This window comes from Cynocephalus volans, chromosome 4, assembly GCF_027409185.1.
Source record: "Cynocephalus volans isolate mCynVol1 chromosome 4, mCynVol1.pri, whole genome shotgun sequence".
In the NCBI taxonomy this organism is placed as follows: Eukaryota; Metazoa; Chordata; class Mammalia; order Dermoptera; family Cynocephalidae; genus Cynocephalus; species Cynocephalus volans.
In genome coordinates this window covers 35,062,317-35,084,206 of record NC_084463.1, presented here as the reverse complement: position 1 = coordinate 35,084,206, position 21,890 = coordinate 35,062,317, and the positions used below count along the sequence as shown (strand labels likewise).

Here is a 21,890-nt window from a genome sequence, read left to right as displayed (position 1 = left end):
ATTTCATTTTCTGCTTGTTCATTGTTGGTGCATAAGAATTCTACTGATATTTGTGCATTCATTTTCTATCCTACAATGTTACTCAATTGGTTTGTCACTTCTAAGAGTTTTTTGGGAGAGGTTATGGGTTTTTCTGTATCATGTCATCTGTGAACAGTGACAATTTAACAAAGTCTTTTCCAATTTGGATGCCCTTTATTTCTTTCATTTTCCTGATTTCTCTGGCTAATACTTCCAATACTACACTAAGTAGGAGTGGTGGCAGTGGGCATCCCTTGTCTTGTGCCTGTCAAGGAAGAGCGTTCAGTTTTTCACCATTGATGTTGATGTTGGTGGTGATTTGTCATATATGGCTTTTATTGTGTTGAGATATTTTCCTTCTATACCTAATTTGTTGAAGGTATTTATCGCGAATTGATGCTGAGTTTTGTCAAATGCTTTTTCTGCATCTATTGAGATAATCATATGGTATTTGTCCTTGCTTTTGTTGATGTGGTGCATCACATTTATTGATTTGTGTATGTTGAACCATCCTTGCAACCCTGGGATAAATCCCACTTGATAATGGTGTATAATATTTTGATGTGCTGTTGAATGTGTCTGCTAATATTTTGTTGTGGATGAAGATGGTACACTAGAGGTGCCCAGCATGCAGTTCTCCTACAGAAGAGATCCAGAGCAGAGAGTGGACAGCAGAAATCAGCACAGGAGAAATTCTCGCTTGAGACAAGAAGAGTCTACTCAGCTGGAGCACTTCTCAGTGGTAACCCAAAGGAGCTACTGCCCCAGCTCACCCTTACCACAGTGGAGGTTGGCAGCAACATTGTCTGCCCTAGGGCAGGGATTCATTTCCCCCTACAGGAGTTTCTCTTGCTCCCTGCAGCAGACACCTATGTACACCACTGCATGGCTCATGCTGCCTCAAAGCCACAGCCCCAGCTGCTGTAACTGCAGGCCAGGCAAATCCAACCATGGCCACTGTGCAGCCCCTAGCCCCCAACACCCGAGTGTTGCAGCACCTGCTGCAGCCTCCAGAGCCCCACCCTGTGTGGCTTCCATAGTGGGAGGCTGGAGCCAATGGGCAGTAAACACTGGTGGCTATCACCACTAGAGACCAGAACAGCTCAGCATCATCTCTGGGTGCACTGCCCCTGGTGGCTCCCACAAGGAAAAGCTTCAGTGGTGTGGCAGCAGCCCTAGGATCCTCCCCATTATGGCTCCTGCCAGGAGTGACTTGAACTCCTCCACACCAGCCTGGGAGCCCCACCACCCACAGCTCTAACAGGAAGAGGCCTCAGTAATCTGGCAATGGCACTGGGAATCCTGACCCTCATGTTTTTCTCTGGGGAAGGCCCCAGCTTCTAGGCAACAACCCCAGGAGTCCCACCACTCACAGCTCCCTCCAGTAGTAACTTGAGTTCCTACTCACTGGCCCAGGAGACCCACCCCCTGAAGATCCTGCAGGAAAAAGCCTCAGTACTCTGGCAATGGCACTGGGAGCCCCTCATAGTTTTCACCAGGAGAGGCCCCAGTGGTTCAGCAATGAACCTATGAGCCCCATCCACTGGCTCTCCCTGGGAGGGACTTGAGAGACTACAACAACCCTGGGAGCCCTGCCCCACTTGACTCCCTCCAGGAGTAACTTGAGCTCCTCCATACCAGCCCCAGGAAATCCTCCTCTTGTGGCTCTTGTCAAGAGAGGCTTCATCAGCCCAGCACCAGCCCAAGAAACCCCACCCTTTGTGGCTCCTGCTGACAGTGACTCGAGTACATCTACACCAACTCTGGCAGCCCCACCCCTCTCAGTTCTTGCCAGTAGAGACTTGAGCACCTCTACACCAGTCCCAGGTGTCCTGCCTCCTGTGGCTTGAGCTGGGAGAGGCCTCAGCAGGCCAGTACCAGCCCTGAGAACTTCAGTCCTCATAGCTTTCACCAGGAGAGGCCTGAATGGTCCTACATCATCCCTGGGAGTCCTACCACTTTCAGCTTTTCTATAGGAGGCCTCAAAGACTCAGCTCCAGCCTGGAAGCCTCACCCCTTTTGAAACACTGAACAGCATCCCTGGGAGCCTCCTCCCCACCACGTATCTTCCACCACAAGTGGCTAAACCCTACAGGCAACAGCCTCTGGAGCCCTGCCCAATGTGTTCTTCATCATAGAAGCCTTTATCCACCAGCTAGTTGTCACAAGAGCACTACCCCATGTGGTTCTGCCCAGCTGCACCCTATGTAGTCCTGCCCTATGTGGTTAAGTGACAAGAAACTCACACCACCAAGCCACGGCTCTGGAGCTCCACCCCTCACAGCTCCCACTACAGGAGTCCAGCACTGCTAGGCCACAACACCAGGTGCCCCACTCCATGTGGCCCCTGTCACCCTCTGTAACACCACATCTGTCAGCACTCCCCAGTCTGCTGACTCTACCTGGAACATTTGAGTATTCCTGAAAATTCTGGAACTACAGAGTCTACCTGGAATCAAAACTGAAACATCCCACACAACAGACAACATAAAACAAATCTTCAGGAGAGATTCTCTCTCTTCAAAAGAAACTTGAGTAACTGAAGAAGCAACTGCTCCACCAGATGAACAGACATCAATGTAAGGATAATAGTGATATGAAAAAACAAAAAACTATGATACCCTCAAAGGAATGCAGTAATTCTCAAATACAAGATCCCAAATCTACAAGAAATCCTTGAGATGTCTGAGAAAGAATTCTAAGCAATAATCTTAAGGATGCTTGGTGAGATACAAGAAGAGTCACACAGATAACATTATGAAATGAGAAAAACAATCCAAGATATGAAGGAGGAAATCTAAAAAGAAACTAATGCCAAATTAATGGATGTTCCAAGAACTCTTGGAACTGACTCATTCAAAGAAATACAAACAACATTTGAGAACTTTAGCAGCAGACTAGAGCAAGCATAAGAAAGAACTTCTGATCTGAAATGCAGAGTTTTTGAAATAACCCAAGTGGACAAAGAAAAAACATAAAAAAGAAGAAACGAATTTTAAAAAATTAAGAAAATCTTCAAAAGCTATCAGACAGCCTCAAGAATACAGATATCCAAATCATGAGTTTTCCAGAAGGAGAAAAAAAAAAAAAAGAAGGCATTGAAAACCTATTCCATGAGATAATAAAACTTCCCTGATACTGGTGGAGAAATGGATTTCCAGATGCAAGAAGCTCAAAGATCTCCAAACAGATTCAAGCCGAAAAGTTCCTCCCCAAGACTTTAGTTTAACTGGCAAAAGTCAAGAACAAAGACAGAATCCTAAAAACAGCAAAAGAAAAATATCAAGTCATCTATAGGGGAGTCCCTATCAGACTAACAGCAGACTTCTCATCAGAAACACTAAAGACTGGAAGAGAATGGGATGATATATTTCAAGTACAAAAAGAAAAAAACAGCCATCCAAAAATACTATACTTCAGATATGAAAGGGATATACTGTATTTCTCAGATAAACAAAAACTATGGGAATTCAGCACCACATGATCAGCCCTACAAGAAACTGTCAAGGGAGTTCTGAACATAGAATTGCCCTGCCCCCCAAATAATAATAATAATGATAATTACCACCATGAAAACACTAGGAAGAAGAAATCCAACTGATAGAACACATAGGCAAATGGAAAAGAAGAAAAAATTATATACAGTACCACCTCAAAAACCCCAGCACACTACAAAGTCAAAGAACAGCAGGAATGAAAGAAACAAAAGATACTCAAAACAACCACACAACAACAATTAAATAACAGGAATTAGACAATACCTTTAAATAGCAATGCGAAATGTTAATGGATTGAACTCCCAACTCAATAGACATCGAGTGGTCAAATGGATTAAAAAACTAGACCCAACTATATGCTGCCTACAAGAAATCTACCTCACCTGTTAAGACTCTCACAGACTAATAGTGAAAGGATGGAAAAAGATACACCGTACAAATGGAAACCAAAAATGAATAGGAGTAGCTATTCCTATATAACATAAAATCGACTTTAAACCAAAAACTATAAAAAGTGACAAAGAAGGCCATTATGTAATGATAAAGGTATCTATCCACCAAGAAGACATAACAATCATAAATATATGTGCTTCCAACTTTGGTGCACTCAGATTTATAGAGCAAACATTATTACAACTAAAGAGAGACATAGACTACAATGCTGTAATTTTGGGGGGCCTGAACATTGCCCTGTCAGCATTGGACAGGACATAAATGCAACCAATCAATAGAGAAATAAGGGATTTAAACTATACTCTGATCCAACTGGACTTGGTGGATGTATATAGAATGTTTCACATAAAAAGTAGAGCATGTGGAATATTCTCATCAGCACATGGGATATTCTCCATGATAGATCACATATTAGATCACAAATCAAGTATGAACCATTTTTTAAAAATTGAAATCATTTCATGCATCTTCTCAGGCCACTATGGATTAAAACTAGAAATTAATAGCAAGCAAAACTTTGGAAATCAGAAAAATACTTAGAAATTAAATGACATTCTACTGAATGACATATGGGTTAAAGAAGAAACCAAAAAGAAAATAAAAAAGTTTCTCAAAACTAATGATAATAACAACACATCATACCAAAACCTATGGGATAATGCAAAAGCAGTACTAAGAGGAAAGTTTATTTCAATAAATGCTTACAACAAGAGAATAGAAAGACTTCAAATAAACAACCTAACATTACAACTCAAAGAACTAGAAAAACAAGAACAATACAATCTCAAAGTTAGTATATGTAAAGAAAAAAATAAATTTAGAGCATAACTAAATGAAATAGAGACAAAAATTATGATACAAAAGATCAATGAAACAAAAAGTAGTTTTTTTGAAAAGATAAACAAATAGACAAACCACTAGCCAGACTAACTAAAAAAAGAAGAGAGAAGACCCAAATAACAAAAATCAGAAATGAAAAAAGGGATATCACAACTGACACCACAGAAATACAAAGAATCATGAGAGATTATTACAAACGACTAAACAAATTTGAAAACTTGGGGGAAATGGATAAATTTCTGGACACGTACAAACTACCAAGATTGAACCAAGAAGACACAGAAAAACTGAACAGACTTATAATGAGCAAAGAGATGGAAGAAGTAATTAGAAATCTTCCAACAAACAGGACTGGATGGCTTCACTGCTGAATTCTACCAAATCTTTAAAAAGGAATTAACACCAGTTCTTTCCTAACTATTCCAAACAATTGAAACAGAAACCATTCTCCCAAAATTATTCAATGAGGACAGTATCACCCTGATACCAAAACCAGACAAAGACACAACAAAAAATGAAAACTACAGGCCAATATCCTTGATGAACTTAGATGCTAAAATCCTCAACAAAATACTAGCAAAAAGAACACAGCAACACATCAAAAAGATTATACAACATGCTCAAGAGGGATTCTTCCCGGGAATGCAAAGATGGTTCAACATATGCAGGTCAATAAAAGTAATACACTACATCAATAATGTAAAAAACAAAAATCATTTGATCATCTCAATAGATGCAGCAAAAGCATTTTTTAAATTCAACAGTCTTTAAAGGTAAAGACTCTTTCTCAAAAAATTAGGTATAGATGGAAGGTACCTCAGCATAATAAAAGCCATATATGATAAACCCAAAGCCAATATCAGCCTGAATGGGGAAAAGCTGAAAGCTTTCCCATTAAGATCAGGAACAAGAGAAAGATGACTTCTCTCACCACTCCTGTTTAATATAGTTCTGGAAGTACCTGCCAGAGCAATTGGACAAGAGAAAGAAATAAAGGTCACCCAAATAAAAAAAATTGAAATCAAACTGTCCTTGTTCACAGATGACATGATTCTATATATAGAAAACCCAAGAGATTCTACCAAAAAGGCTTAGAGCTAATAAATGAATTTAGTAAGATTGTAGGATAAAAAAATCAATAAGCAAAAATCAGTAGAATTTTTATACTCTAACAGCTAACTGGAAGAAAAAGAGATCAAGAAAGTAAACCCATTTACAATAGTCATCAAAAAATTAAAATACCTAGCAATAAATCTAACCAAGGAGATGAACGGTCTTTATCACAAGAACTATATATTACTACTGAATGAAATAAAAGAAGAAAAAAAAAAGAAGATGGAAAGACATTCCTTGTTAATGGATTGGAAGAATCAATGTAGTAAATATGTCCATACTACCCAAAACCATCTACAGATTCAATGTTTTCTCCACCAAAATACCAGTGACATTCTTCACAGAAATAGAAAAAGCAATCCAAACATTCATATGGGACAACAAAAGTCCCCAAATAGCCAAAGCCAACCTGAGCAAAAAAAGTAAAGCCAGAGGCATTACTCTTCCTGACTTCAAACTATATTACAAATCTATTATAATGAAAACAGCATGGTAGTGGTATAAAAAGAGACACATGGACCAATGGAAGAGAATAGAAAACCCATAAATCAACCCACATATTTACAGACAATCGATCTTTGACAAGAGCACCAAAACATACATTGGGGAGAAGACTGCCTCTTAAATAAATGGTGCTGGGAAAACTGGATATCCATATAAACTTAATGCATGCATCACACCACACAATAAAATCAACACAAAATGGATTAAAGACTTAATTATAAGACTGGAAAGTTTACTTTAAAGTTCCTAGAAGGAAACATAGGGGAAACACTCCAGGATTTTGGACTGAAGAAAGACTATGAATAACACCCTAAAAGCTCAGACAACAAAAGAAAAAAATAAACAAATGGGATTATATCAAAGTAAAAACTTCTGAACAGCAAAGGAAACAATCAAAAGAGTGAAAAGACAACCTACAGAATGGGAGAAAATATTTGCAAACTACGCATCCAAAAATGGATTAATATCCAGAGTATAAAAAGAACACAAACAACTTTACAGAAAAAAAACTAATAATCCAATTAAAAAATGGGCAAAAGAACTGAATAGACATTCATGAAAGGAAGATATGCAAGTGGCCTACAGGAATACGAAAAAATGCGCAAAATCACTAATCATCAGGGAAATGCGAATCATAACCACTTTGAGATATCACCTCACCCCACCATACTGGCTATTATAAAAAAGACAGAAAATAACAAATGCTGGTGAGAATGTGGAGAAAAAAGAACCCTTTTGCACTGTTGGTGGGACTGTAAATTAGTACAGCCATTATGGAGAACAGTATGGAAGTTCTTCAAACAACGACAGATAGAATTACCATTTGATCCAGCAATCCCACTCCTGGTTATACATCCAGAGGATTGGAAAACATCAGATTGAAGGGACACCTGTATTCCCATGTTTATTGCAGCTCTATTTACAATATCCAGGTGATGGAACCAACCTAAATGTCCATCAATGTATGACTGGATAAGCAAATTGTGGTATAAATACACAACAGAATACTACTCAGCCATAACAAAGAATGAAACTCTATCATTTGCAGTAACATGGTTGAGCCTGGACAAAATTGCCCTAAGTGAAACGAGTCACCTACAGAAAGAGAAATACCTCATGTTCTCACTCATAACTGGGAGCTGAATCTGAATCCATATATAAAAAAATAAACAATAGAGACAGAGAAAAGAAAGAAAAAAGAACGATCACAATAATATGTTGAACTTTGAGAAAGAGGGAAAAGAACCATGGTTTCTAGAGGTGGAAAAAGGGATGGCAGGCAAGAGGGAGGAGGACTAATTAGTAATTGGTTAACAGAAACAAAGAATGATTGCATATTGTAATGATGAATAAGCTAACTATGCTGATCTAAACATCACACTTTATACACAATTATTGAAAATCAACTTTGTACCCCATATGTATGTAGAATAAATTATCTGAAAAACATTTTAAAAAACAATAATATTTTGTTGAGGATTTTTACATCTACATTCATCAAGGATATTGGCCTGTAGCATTCTTTTATTGTTGCATCTTTGTCTGGTTGTAGTATCAGGATGATGCTAGCCTCATAGAATAAATTTGTGAGAATAGTCGCTATTTAAATTTTTGGAAATAGTTTGAGAAGGATTGGTGTTAATTCTTTCAATAATTGGTAGAATTCAGTGGTGCAGTAATCCGGTCCTGAGCTTTTCCTTGCTGGGAGACTACTGACTAATGTTTCAATCTCATTGCTTGTTATTGGTTTATTCAAGATTTGTGTATCTTCTTGGTTCAGTTTTGGTAGTTTGAATGGGTCCAGAAATTTATTTATTCTTTTTCAGAATAAAATACCTAGGAATAAATTTAACCAAAGAAGTGAAACAACTCTAAAATGAGAACTACAAAATTCTGCTGAAAGAAATTAAATAGGACACCAAGAGATGGAAAGACATTACTTGTTCATGGATTGGAAGAATTAACATTGTGAAAATGTCCATAATTGCCCAAAGGGATCTACAGATTCAATGTAATCCCCAACAAAATACCAATGACATTCTTCCAAGAAAGAGAAAAAAACGATCCTAACATTTATAGGGAACTGAAGACCCTGAATAGCCAAAGCAGTCATGAGCAAAAAGAAATAAAGGGAGAGACATTACACTACCTGACTTCAAATTATACTACAAAGCTATAGTAACCAAAACAGCATGGTACTGGCATAATAACAGACACGTGGATTGATGGAACATAATGGAGAACCCAAAAATCAACCTAGGTACTTATAGCCAACTGATCTTTGACAAAGGTGCCAAGATTCATACATTGGGAAAAGACAGCCTCTTCAGTAAATGGTGCTGGGGAAACATGTGTGAGAATGAAACTAGACTGATAACCCTCACTACATACTAAAATCAACTCTAAATGGATTAAAGACTGAAGTCTAGAAGCTTCTAGAAGAAAATATAGGGGAAACACTTCAGGACATAGGACTGGACAAAGACTTCATGAGTAAGATCCTAAAAGAACAGGCAACAAAAGAAAAAAAAATCAAATAGGTTATATCAAACTAAAAAGCTTCTGTACAGCAAAGAAAACAATTGACAGAGTGAAAAGACAATCCACTGAAAGGGATAAAATATTTGCAAACCATACATCCTACAAGGGATTAACATCCAGAATATACAAAGAACCCAAACAGCTTCACATTTAAAAAAAATACAATTTAAAAACGGGCAAAGGAAATTATATTAAGTGAAACAAGTCAGGCAGAGAAAGAGAAATACCACATGTTCTCACTTATTTGTGGGAGCTAAAATAAATAAATAAGCACAAAATCAAATGGGGGGGGAGAAGACACAACAATCACTACAATTCTTTGAACTCATTAAGACAAGTGAACAGATTTGATGTGTGGGAGGGGAGAAGGAGGGAGGAAAGAGGTCACGTAAATCATCTATAATGTATATTGAGAAGTTAAAATTTTTTAAAAAATGAATTTAAAAAGGAGCTAAACAGAATACTACTCAGCGATAAAAAATTGTCAACAGGTACATGAAAAAACGCTCAGCATCACTCAGCATCAGGGAAATGAAAATCAAGACCACATTGAGATATCATCTCATTCTGTTAGACTGGCTATTTTCTAAAAGACTGAGAATGACAAATGCTAGGAGAATGGAGAAAAGGGAAATTCTACACTATTGGTGAGACTATAAATTATTACGGCTATTATAGAAAATTGTATGGAGGTTTCTCAAATGACTACACATGGAAGTACCATATGATCCAGGAATCACACTTCTGGATATATACCTAAAGGAATGGAAATCCTCATGTCCAAGGGACAGCGGCACTCCCATGTACATCACTTCTCTATTTACAATAGCCAGAGTATTTAACCAACCTAAATGTCCATCAATGGATGACTGGATAAGGAAAATGTGGTATACATACACAATGGAATTCTACTCAGCCATAAAAAGGAATGGAATTCTGCCATTTGCAGCAACTTGGATGAGCTTGGAGAAAATTATGTTAATTGATATAACCCAGGCACAGAAAGAGAAATATTGCATGTCCTCACTCATAAGTGGTAGCTAAGAAACAAAGAAAGAAAGAAAGACCAAACTAAAATTTTGAGCTTACAGAAGGAGAGAACAGACCTATAGTTACTAGCGGCGGAAAAGGGGGAGGGGGAAGGGGCCAAAGGTGTAATTGGTAATTGGATCAGGGACACAAAAAGTAATTACGATTTGTAGTGATGAACATGCTAATTATATTGATTTGATCATCACATACTGTACACCAATACTGATAGTCAACTCTGTATCCCATTAATTTGTATAAATAAAAATAAAAATAAATCTCCAAATGCTATTGTGAATTTTTTAAATTTTTCACCAATATTATACTTTCAGATTTTATAATTATGCCTATCAAATTAAAAATTGTTAAACATACCTGGTGAAATACAACTTAATAATGACAAAATTTCCTTATCTTTTGTAATATTTTTTTTCCTTAATGTCTATGTTGGCTAATATTATAGTCATATGAAGTTTCTTTTGGTTTGTATTTGGGTTTTTTTGTCGGATATATTTTAATTATTTTTACATTATCTTTATATTTGATGTGTATCAGTTGTAAAGGGTATATTTAGGTTTTTGCTTATCCAGTATAGCAATCTTGATGTTTAGGACTACTGAGTATATAGTATTTTTATAACTGTAGTCAAATTTAAATTTACCACATCATTATAAGAATTCTATGTGCTTTACTTATTTGGATCATTTTTTCCTCTTATTTATTCTTTCTGTTTTAATTTAGTATCACTGACCATTTCCACTTAAATTCTATCAGAGTTTTGCTCATGCACTAATGAACATTAATGTCATTCTTCAATGGCCGCATTAATGATTAAGAGATGGCTACTAAATATTTTCCTTTTACCAGTTTCTAGACAACACAAGATAATACAACGCTTCAAATTCATTTGTTTTCCTGAATTATTTGTATTTTTCTTGTGTTGTTTAATTTTAAATATTTTTTACCCTCACAGGATGTTATTAATGTTATGCAGAAATAGTCATTTACACTTAATCACATATGTACTCTTTTTGTTGTTTTTCACTTATTCATGGATCTTTGAACTTGTATCTGTGATTGTTTTCCTTCTGCTTGAAAATGTTTCAAATAGATTTGTCAAGGAACAATTGATATACAATGAACTGAACCAATATAAAATAGACAATCTGATGTTACAACAAATGTTTACAGCCAAAAAACCACGACAATGAAGGTAACAAACATGTTCACCACCACCAAGTGTTTCCATGTGCCCCTGTATAATTCATCTCTCTCTGTATCCCCATTCTCCAAAACAACTAATCTTTATGTTATTAATAGTCAGTTTGCATTTTCTAGGGTTTATACAGGTGTAATTAAACTGTATATAGTCGTTTTTATTTGGCTTCTTTCACTTTAATGAGATTCATGCACGTTGTTGCATGTATCAGTAGATATTTCATTTATTTTTATTGATTAGTATTCATTGTATAGGTATACTACAGTTCGCTTATCCATTCACATATACATCAAACTTTTTTTTCCAGTTTTGGTTATTACACATATACCTGTCCTGAATATCTATGGATAAGTCTTTGTGAATACATATGATTTTCTTTTTCTTAATAATAAAAAAAAAACTATTTGTGGAAAGGCTGGGCCATATAGTAAGTATATACCTAACTTTAAAAAGAAAACGATGAACAGCTTGTCCAAAGCTATCATTATACCACCTGCTTTCCTAAAGGCAATGTATGAATGTTAACATTGTGTCACATTCTCACAAATACTAGGTATGGTCATTATTTTAATTTGATTTATTTTAGTGCATTTATGCAAAGCAAATAATATTATATTGTAGCTTTAATTTATATTTTTTTAGAGACTAATGATGTTGAGCATATTTGCATGTGTTTATTTGCCACGTGCTTGTGACATGTCTTTTCAAGTCTTTTGTACATTTTTATTAGGTTGTTTGCCTTTTAATTATTGACCTCTAAGTTTTCCTTATAATTGTAGATACAATTTCTTTGTTAGATATTTCTTTATCAGAAGCAATTGCTTGTTTTTTTATTTTCGTAACGGTCTCTGTTTTTACACCAATATCACACATTCTTGATTACTCTAATGAGTCTTGAAATAAGTTAGTGGGTGTCCACCAACCTTACTCTTTATTCCCAAAAATTTTTCCTTGGCTTTTACAGATTGTTTGAATGTTCATATAATCATTAGAATCAACTTATAAATTTCTCCATAAAGAAAAACAGCTGAGGTAATTTTGGAATTACATTGCGTGTGTGTGTGTGTACGCGCGCGTTTTCTTCTGCAGAAAAACTGTAATTAATTTAGGTAGATACTTCCCTTTCAAGAAAATGGAACATAACTACCTTCTTATATTTGGAATCTAAAAAAGAAAGAAAAACGTGAATACATAGTAAAAGAGAGTAGAAAGGTGGTTACGAGGAGTAAAGTGTGGGCAAAGTGGGGAAATGGAGGTCAAAGGTTACAAAATTTTAGGTAGGCAGGATAATGAAATCTAGAGATTGGATGTACAGCATGAAGAATATAGACAATAATATTCTATTGAATACTAAAAGTTTGCTAAGAGTGTTGATTTTAGGTACTTTTAACTACATTGTGTTTTTTTATTGTAGGTTTTCCAGTAAAACATTCTACTTCCTCTCCTCTTTTGCAAATATTAAGATAATTTTCTCTAAAGAGCTACTACTCAGGATATTAGAGTAAGCTGATAAAAACCAAGGATGCATAGGAAAAAAGTCTTAAAAACATCGGGACGAAAATATATAGTGCTTTATAGAAACATAATAAGTCAAGACTATGGAATGGTATGTTCCAATTCTGGAAGAAATTAAAAACAAAGACATGCTAGATTGAAATCTACACCCAGAAAATGTTTCTTCAAAAACAAAGTAAAAATATATACATTTCTAGATACACAAAAACAAAGTGAATTTTTATGAAATACAGAACAGAATGAAGAGTACCAGAGTCTTAGTCAAATCTTCCTCTTCTACCCTTTCAGAGGTAGAATTGACCCAGATACCATGATTACATACCTAGAAACAAATTGAATCACCTGAAGTATTACTCAAAGCAGTAAGAATTAGCAACGTGGTGACTTAATAATGCAGACATCAATAGCAAGTTTAGGAGAAGTGCCAATATATTCACAAATCGTTACTTATTTAGATACGATATAAGACAAGATTCATTTATAAAAATATAGGAAACATAAAGTGCTCAGGACAAAACTTAATAGAAAAGATGAAAAACTAGTATACGTAAAATGGTAAGATATTTTTGAAATATAAAAGGATAGTTTTGAGAAATTACACATCTTTTGTTGGAAAGAAAGCCTCATTGTCATGATAATTTTAATTATCTTTAATACCTGACATCTGGAAAAACCATTTCTAATCTAATCTAACCATAATCTAATTTCCATTTAAATAAAAAATATATATGGCCAATAAATATCTGAAAAATAAAAGCAATGAGGAGAATTTTACCTTATAGGCTATTAAGCATACTATAAATCATTAATGTTTAAAACAATGAGAATTGGTATGCAAATAGTTAAAAGATGAATGAATAATAACACAATCATTTAAAATGAATCCAATATATGTGGGAGTATAACACTCAATAATTGTACACTATTTGATACACAATTTTGAAGTAAATGTGAATTTACCTTTAAAAAAGATCTGATCTGCACATTTCATATAGCAGGTTACAAGTAAAAAATAAACTAAGTTTCTAAGAAAAAAAACCCAGCAAAAGTTCTGAGATAAAACATGATGAAATCTTTGAAAGGTTATCTGTAAGGAATGTGTCAGGCTGGATCTCTGATCCTTCTGCCCCTTCCTATGCAGGTTGTGAGTCAGGTAACTGAAAGAAGATTCTGTCAGCTTTATGCAAGGTAGACATACTTTATTCTTCAGATGTGAGCTCCCACAGACATGCTTTATTCTCAGACACAAGCTCAAGCTCTACTCCATTGACCCTCCATGCTCTGCCGACCAGCAGTTCAGAGTAGTTACTTTTATATACTCTTAGTACACAATAGCGGGCCGTAAGCCAAGTACTACATAATTACAACAATCATGCTGAATCAGTGAATGGGCACACATGCTCAATTACACTATTTTTATAACTTGTTTCTAGGGAATGTACTGAATCTTGCCCATTTGTAACAGATGTGAGGTGAGTGAGCCTGACTAAGCTGTTCTTTATTTTGCATTGGTTTTACTTTCCTTACAGAAGGTATTTCTAAAAAATGTTCAAAATATAAAAAAGTAAAATTAAGGATCAAAATGTACTGCTAAATGGAAATAATTTTACAAGTTAAAAATAAAGTATTAAAAAATCTGTCAACTTAGGAAAATATTTGCAACTCAGATTATAGATCAGGAGTTAATGTTTCTTCACTTCAGGATGTAAGACTGGGCAAAGATGTTATGAATAAGACCCCAAAAGCACAGGCAACAGAAGAAAAATAAACAAATGGGCTTATGTCAAACTAAAAAGCTTCTGCACAGAAAAAGAAACAATTTTCTTCAAAGAGTGAAAAGAAACTTACAGAATGGGAGAAAATATTTGCAAACTGCATCCAACAAGGGGTTAATAACCAAAATATACAAAGAACTCAAGCAACTCAACAGTAAGAAAACAAGTACCCTAAATAAAAAATAGCCAAAGGAGCTGAATAGACATTTTTCAAAGGAAGATTTACAAATGGCGAATAGGCATATGAAAAAATGCTCAATATCACTCAGCATCAGGGAAATGAAAATCAAAACCATGCTGAGATATCATCTCACCCCGGTTAGATTGGCTATTATCAAAAAAACAGAGAATAACAAATGCTCATGAGGATGTGGAGAAAGGGGAATGCTCCTATATGTTAGTAGGACTGTAAATTAGTATAGCCATTATGGAAAACAGTGTGGAGGTTTCTCAAACAACTACAGATAGATATACCATATGATCCAGCAATCCCATTTCTGGGTATGTACCCCAAGGAAAGGAAGTAATCATGTTGAAGGGATATATGCACTCCTATATTCATTGCAGTTATATTTACAATAGCCAAGATATGGAATCAATGTAAATGTCCATTGACAGATGACTGGATAAGGAAAATGTGATATATATACACCACGGAATACTGTTCCACTATAAAAAAGAATGAAATTCTGCCATTCACAGCAACATGGATGAGCTTGGAAAAAATTATGTTGTGTGAAATAAACCAGGCACAGAGGAAAAGATACCACATGTACTCACTCATAAGTGGGAGCTAAGAGAGAAAGAAGGAAGCAAAGACCACAGTGTGTGCTGGACTTGCAGTGTGAGCGAGCATACCATAGGTTACAGAGTGATGTGGGGGTGGGGGGAGGAGGAAGTAGGTCAGGGATTAATTGGGTGGGGTACATGGGGAATAATCACAACTTGAGGTAATGGGCATGCTGATAGTATTGATCTGACCATCACATCTTGGACACAAATTGTAACAGTCAGCTTTGTATCCCATGCAATGTGCATAATCAATTAAAAAAATAATAATTAGAGCTTGAGTAGATATATATATATGTATATATTAGTATGTATGTGTATATATATATATATTTTTTTCTTTCATTCTTTGGTTTGCCTTTCATTTCCTTAACATTTTTTTAAAGAGCAAAGTTTTTAATTTTCCTGAGGTCAGTATTATCAATTTTATGTTTTAGGTTTATTATTTTTGGCATGTGTCCTATGTAAGACATCTTTGACTACTCCAAATTCATGAAAATTTTCTTCTGTTTTCTTCTACAAGTTTTATAGTTTTACCTTTTACTAAAGGGTCATTAGTTCAATGACCCTTTTCTAGTGAATTCTGTGTATGGCATGAACTAACATTTCTGATTTCTTTAAATGAATAAATTTTCTATATAATTTTAATGAAGACAACTCTTTCTCTATTGAATTTCTTTGACCCTTCTATTTGAAAATCAGTTGGCTATAAATCTGTGGATCTATTTCTGTATGTTTTATCAGATTCATTTGCTTATATTAATGCAAATAACACAGTTTTATCTATCATAGCTTTATAGTTAGTCTGTTAATAAGGTAGTAAAAGTCCTCCACATTTGCTTTTCTTATTTAAAATTGATTTGTCTAATGCAAAACTTTGTTTGGAGGTTTTTTTAAGAGCCTATTTTTAAAAGTTTTAGATAATTTATTATACATACATGTGCAGTACAAAGTTGGTTTTCAATAATTGTGTACAACGTGTGGTGGTTAAATCCGAATAGTTAGCTTATTCATCATTAAAATACACAATCATTCTTTGTGTATGTTGAACAATTCCTCATTAGCCCTCCTCCCTCCCCACCCCCCTTTTCCACCTCTAGTTTTCTAAAAGTTCAATTACTGTGATTGTTGTTTCTTTCTTTCTCTCTGTCTCTTTTTATTATTCATTTATTTATTTAACGATTCAGTTCCCAGTTATGAGTGAGAATATGTGGTATTTCTCTCTCTGTACCTTGGTTGTTTCACTTAGAATAACTTCCTCCAGCCTCATCCAAATTGCTGTAAATGGTAGAATTTCATTCTTTTTAATGGCTGATTAGTATTCCATTGTGTATATATACCACAATTTCCTTATCCCATCATCCATCAGTAGACATTTAGGTTGGTTCCATTGCGTGGCTATTGCAAATAGTGCTGCAATAAACACGGGCGTGGAGGTATCCCTTCGACCTGATGTTTTCCAACCTTCTGGATATATCCACAGTAGTGGGATTGCTGAACCATATGGAAGTTCTCCCTGTAGTTGTTTAAGGAACCTCCATAGTGTTCTCCATAATGGCTGTACTAATATACAGTCCCACCAACAGTGCAGGAGAGTTCCTCTCTCTCCACATCCTTGCCAGCATTTGTCAACCCTAAACCTCATAAAAAATATAAAGTTTTATGTATTAAAAATTAGTTGAATATTTATTTATAGAAGCAATAATCTTGAAATCATATATATATATGATTGAGAAGGTTAAGGGCCATCAAATTTTGATATATTATTAGATTAGGATATTATATAATAAAATACATATTTTAAGAACATATATTGACTAATAATGACACAAAACAATGAAAATATGGGTTAATTTGGTTAAATGTTTTTCTTTGTATATTGGTATTTAAGATTATTTTGTTTATAATAAAATAAAACAATAAAATTCTATATGAAAGCACATCAGCATTATGAAAGTAGCATTTGTAACAAAACTCTTAGTACTTGTTGTAACAGAATAAGAGATTTTCTAATCAAATATTTAAAATGTCTAAAAAAGTAGATTTTCAAAGTTCTCACCAATGTAAAATGACAAGCATGCAAGGTGATGAATATGTTAATCAGCTTGTTTTCACAATGTATGCATGTATCAAAATATCATATTGTATTCCACTAATCGATACAATTATTATTTGTCAATTAAAAATTGAAATTGAAATTGAAAAAGTTCAATATCAATATACTATAAACTAGTCCCCCATATCCACAGTTTTGCTTTCTGCAGTCAACAGCGGTCTGAAAATACTTAATGGAAAACTGCACAAATAAACAATTTGTAAATTTTAAATTGTGCACTGTCCTGAGTAGCATGAGATTTCATGCTGTCCCATGAACCATTCCTTTTTCCAGTATATTCATGCTGATATACTATCCACCCATTAGTCACTTAGCAGCTGTCTCATATATTACATTTAAAAACTTAACATATGTTCACTTTGGTACTATCTCTAGTTTCAGTCATCTACCGGGGATTTTGAATATATCCTCCATGGATAAGGAGGGACTACCATATAGAGAGAATATAAAAGCCTCTTTTCAAAATAGTATAAAATACATTTTAATTGTACTTATTATTTGATTTGTCAGTATTGCATGTTCATTGTGTTTCTTAATGACATTTTTTCTCTCAATATAATGATTATGAAAATGTCCAGCATGTGACTGACTTCAAACTCCCAGAAATCAATCACTTGAAAAAACTTTTGAACACTAATATGATCTAAATTTACTTAAAAATCAGACTAGTTTTTGGTTCATGCTATAGAGCCCACTCACCTCTATAAGAGAACAAATTTTGTTGTGTGTTAGGTTAATTAAAACTTCATTATCATGTGCATTTTAAGTTAGAGTGACCCTATTTACTTTTGAATCTCTGACAAAGGTAGACAAACACACACAGAGAGACGGTTGTGTTTCACGCAGCACTTACAAAGTAAATATTTGAAAGACTGAAGATGTAGCTATGCAGACATCTAAGAGGAAAGTTTTTAAACAAAAAGAAACACCGAGAACAAGGTTATCAGAGGCAGGAACACAGAGGACACTAGATTTGAGGCAGGTGATGAGTGGGAGAATCTAGATCCAAGAAGTAACAGAAGAACTGGTAGTGGAAACCTTTGGAAGACACTGTGAGGATTTTTGCTTATCCTTGGTGTGACCTGGGGAGCCATTAGTGGTGATCTTACACCTAGCTGCAAGTCTAGGATGAACTGAGTCAGGAAATGGGGGAAGCCAGTAAAGGAAGTTGGAGGATATAAAAATAATCTGAATGACAGCTGATTGGGTTGTGACCCAGGCTGGTAGCAGTGAAATTGTAATAAGTGGTCGATGCCTACATATGCTTTGGGGAAATAAAAGAAAGGAACACTGATTTGATGAGTTATTGAATGTGTTTGAGACAGAGAGAACAGAGTCCAGAATTACCCCAAACTTGACTCAGAGCAATTAGAAAGATGGGTTGTACATAAGTGGAAATTCCCAGGAGGAAGATGTTTGAGTGCAGAAGCATAAGTTCCTAAAATCGGAAATTAAATAATTGAAAAATGAATATATAATGATTCAAAAGTATTAGATATATTCACAAAAAGAAATATGAAATTACAGTGTTTGGAATAAGTATTCTTTCCTGAAGTCTCCCTTAAAACTGCTCAGTGATTTACAGAATTTCTGAATCACTACATTAAGGGGACAGAGATGAGGAAGGACAAAACTAAAGGTAGGCATTGTGATAGATTAGTAACAAAAGTTAAGGTCAGTTCCATCCACTGGAGGACATGCAGATACAACAGTGGTCATTTCCACACAAAAGTCACAACAAAGAATTTAAAGGTAGTGTGTTCTAGGTAGTCAGTAGAGTAATCTGACCAGGAAGAGAATGACAATTAGCTATGAAAAGATCTTTGAATGGATACAAGAAAGAAAAACTATTCTTAAACTATAAAAGAAAAGTTAAGAAGCAGAAAAAGCAAGAAAAAAAAAAGAAAGAAAGAAAAAGAGAAAATAAATTACCGAAAGGAGAAAGGATTAAGGAATCAAGAATGGACAATGGAAGAAGTTTTATTTTTACAAAGAAAAATAAGAGACATATTCAGAATCATTTCAGTAATGTGTGACTTTGAGTTTATTTCCAACAAAATACAGCATTTTTGCTGGGATACTGATCTGAACCTGGACTTCAGTGGAATTCTCATGACTCTATTTGTACATTCCTAATTCTTGAGTGATCAGTGACCACAGAAATTTGGCCACACCTCTGACTGCTCTGTTCTGAACCATACCAATATTTAATTAGCATAAAGTATGTGCAACCTCATTTTAACTACAGATGTGTTAAATATAAATTATACTTTCTGGATTAGCAGCAAAATATGCTATTTGGAGACACCGACGGCGAATGTAAACCACCCAGAATTTTCTCCCTAGTAATAACATCATGATATAAAATCAATTACTAAAAAGAGAGCCACTTAACTGAAAATTTTTCACTACACTACTTAGATAAAATTTTGACCTGGTACTTTCTTAGACAAAACACTAAATTTTGTGGAGGAGCAAAAGAGAATAAAAGTCTCTTTTTAAAAATAACTGTCATGAAACAAAACATTCATTAATAAAATTTTATATATTTAGGTTGATTCCATATCTTGGCTATTGTGAACAGTGCTGCAATAAACATGAGAGGGCAAATCTCTCTCTGATATACTGATTTCCCTTTTTTATATATAAAACCAGTGGTGGGACTGCTATATCATATTATACTTCCATTTCTGGTTTTTCGAGAAACCTCCATATTGTTTCCTGTAAGGGCTGTACAAATTCACATTCCTACCAACAATGAATAAGAGTTGCCTTTTCTCCACATCATTCCCAGAATTTGTTATTTTTTATTATTCTGATAATAGCCATCCTAACTGGAGTGAGATGATATCTCAGTGTGGTTTTAATTTGCATTTCCCTGATAATTAGTGATGTGGGGTAACTACAGTTAACAACAATTTATTGTATAATTTCAAATAGCTATAGAGAGGATTTTGCATGTTCCTAATACAAAAATGACAGACGTTTGAGGTGATGGATATTATAATTACCCTGATTTGATTATTACACGTTATGTACATGTCTGTAAAGATCACATTTTACTCAATAAATGTGTACAATTGTTATGTGTCTAATAACAATATTAATAATACCCCTCAAAACCCAATGAGAAAAGCAATGGACCAAACTTTTATCCCTACAAAGGCAAAAGACAAAACCATCAAACCTTAGAAGTCCAATCCCATGTTAGACTGGTCTTCAAAATTGACTCTATAGCTTAAAAACAAAAACAAAAACAAAAAATATTCATGTATTTGAATAAAAAAATATTCTTGACATTCTTCCAGTTACCACCTTCCTCAAGGCCACCTGCATGTCCTGGTTTCTCAGACTATAGATGAGAGGATTCAAAGTGGGTGGTAATACAGTGTAAAGCACAGATATCAACACTTTCAGTGAAGAAGATTTAAAATTTTTAGCTAAATATGTAATAATTCCAGAAAAAAGGAACAATGTCACCACAGTGAGGTGAGGCACGCAAGTTGAGAATGTTTTCACTCTGCCCTTTGCGGATGGAATTCTTAGGACAGAAGTAAAAATATAAACATAAGACACAACCATTAAAATAAAACATGTGAAAACAAAACAACAACTAGCAATGATAAATGCATATTCAAGAATTTGCTGTCTGGAACAAGCAAGTGTGAGCAGTGATGGAACATCACAGAAGAACTGATGCACTATGTTGGGCCCACAGAAACGGACAGAGAATGTACCTGCAACATGAATGGATCCGTAGACACACCCACTGAACCATGATGCACTTACCATCTGCACACAGGAACCTCTATTTACAATGGCCTCATAGTGCAGAGGATGGCAGATGGCAGCATAGCAGTCATAGGACATCACTAGAAGGAGGGCGTACTCTGTACCCCCCCAAAAAATAACAAAGAAAACCTGCAAGGCACATCCAAAAAAAGAGATGGAATGGCTGTTTGCCAGAGAGTTCACGAGGGATTTAGGGACAGTGACAGAGACATAGCAGATGTCAATCAAGGACAAATTCTTCAGGAAGAAGTACATGGGGACTTGGAGATGCAGGTCAATAGTGGTGAGTGTGATAATGAGGAGGTTTCCTACTAGAGCTGCCAGATAAATCAGGAAGAAGAGTGTGGTGTACGTTCTCTGTAGCACCTGGTCGTCAGGGAATCCCATGAGCAAAAATTCTGTTATGTTGGTCATGTTGGTTAACTTCTCAGCCATGTTTCTTGTTTTCTGTAGAAATAGAGGTAACACTGATAACTAGTCTATACAGATCTAAATGCACTCATCTGATTTTCAGGTCATATTCAGGTTTACATTGCTTGTTTGTCTTTAAGTTGGAGTTCATCAGGATGCTACGATAGAAATAGCTCCCCATGTTATCATTCTACACAAAGAAAATTGGATTATAACTAGCATTGAAAACAGAATAGGTATAAAATGCAATAAAATGCAGTGTGTTGTTTATTCTA

At 35.1% G+C, this 21,890-nt stretch overlaps 1 protein-coding gene across 1 annotated transcript; it reads right to left on the bottom strand.

Annotated features, from left to right (window-relative positions):
* Positions 1–20,563: 20,563 nt before the first annotated feature.
* LOC134375963 (olfactory receptor 14L1-like) lies at positions 20,564–21,639 on the bottom strand. The gene is made up of 2 exons (XM_063094681.1): positions 20,725–21,639; positions 20,564–20,569 (listed from the first exon to the last, which is right to left on the bottom strand). The coding sequence occupies exons 1-2, from the start codon at positions 21,637–21,639 to the stop codon at positions 20,564–20,566; spliced, it is 921 nt and encodes a 306-aa protein (XP_062950751.1).
* Positions 21,640–21,890: the final 251 nt, after the last annotated feature.

Excerpts from the sequence above, each read along its gene's own strand:
- LOC134375963 (XM_063094681.1), bottom strand. The coding sequence starts at position 21,639 with ATGGCTGAGAAGTTAACCAACATGACCAACATAACAGAATTTTTGCTC.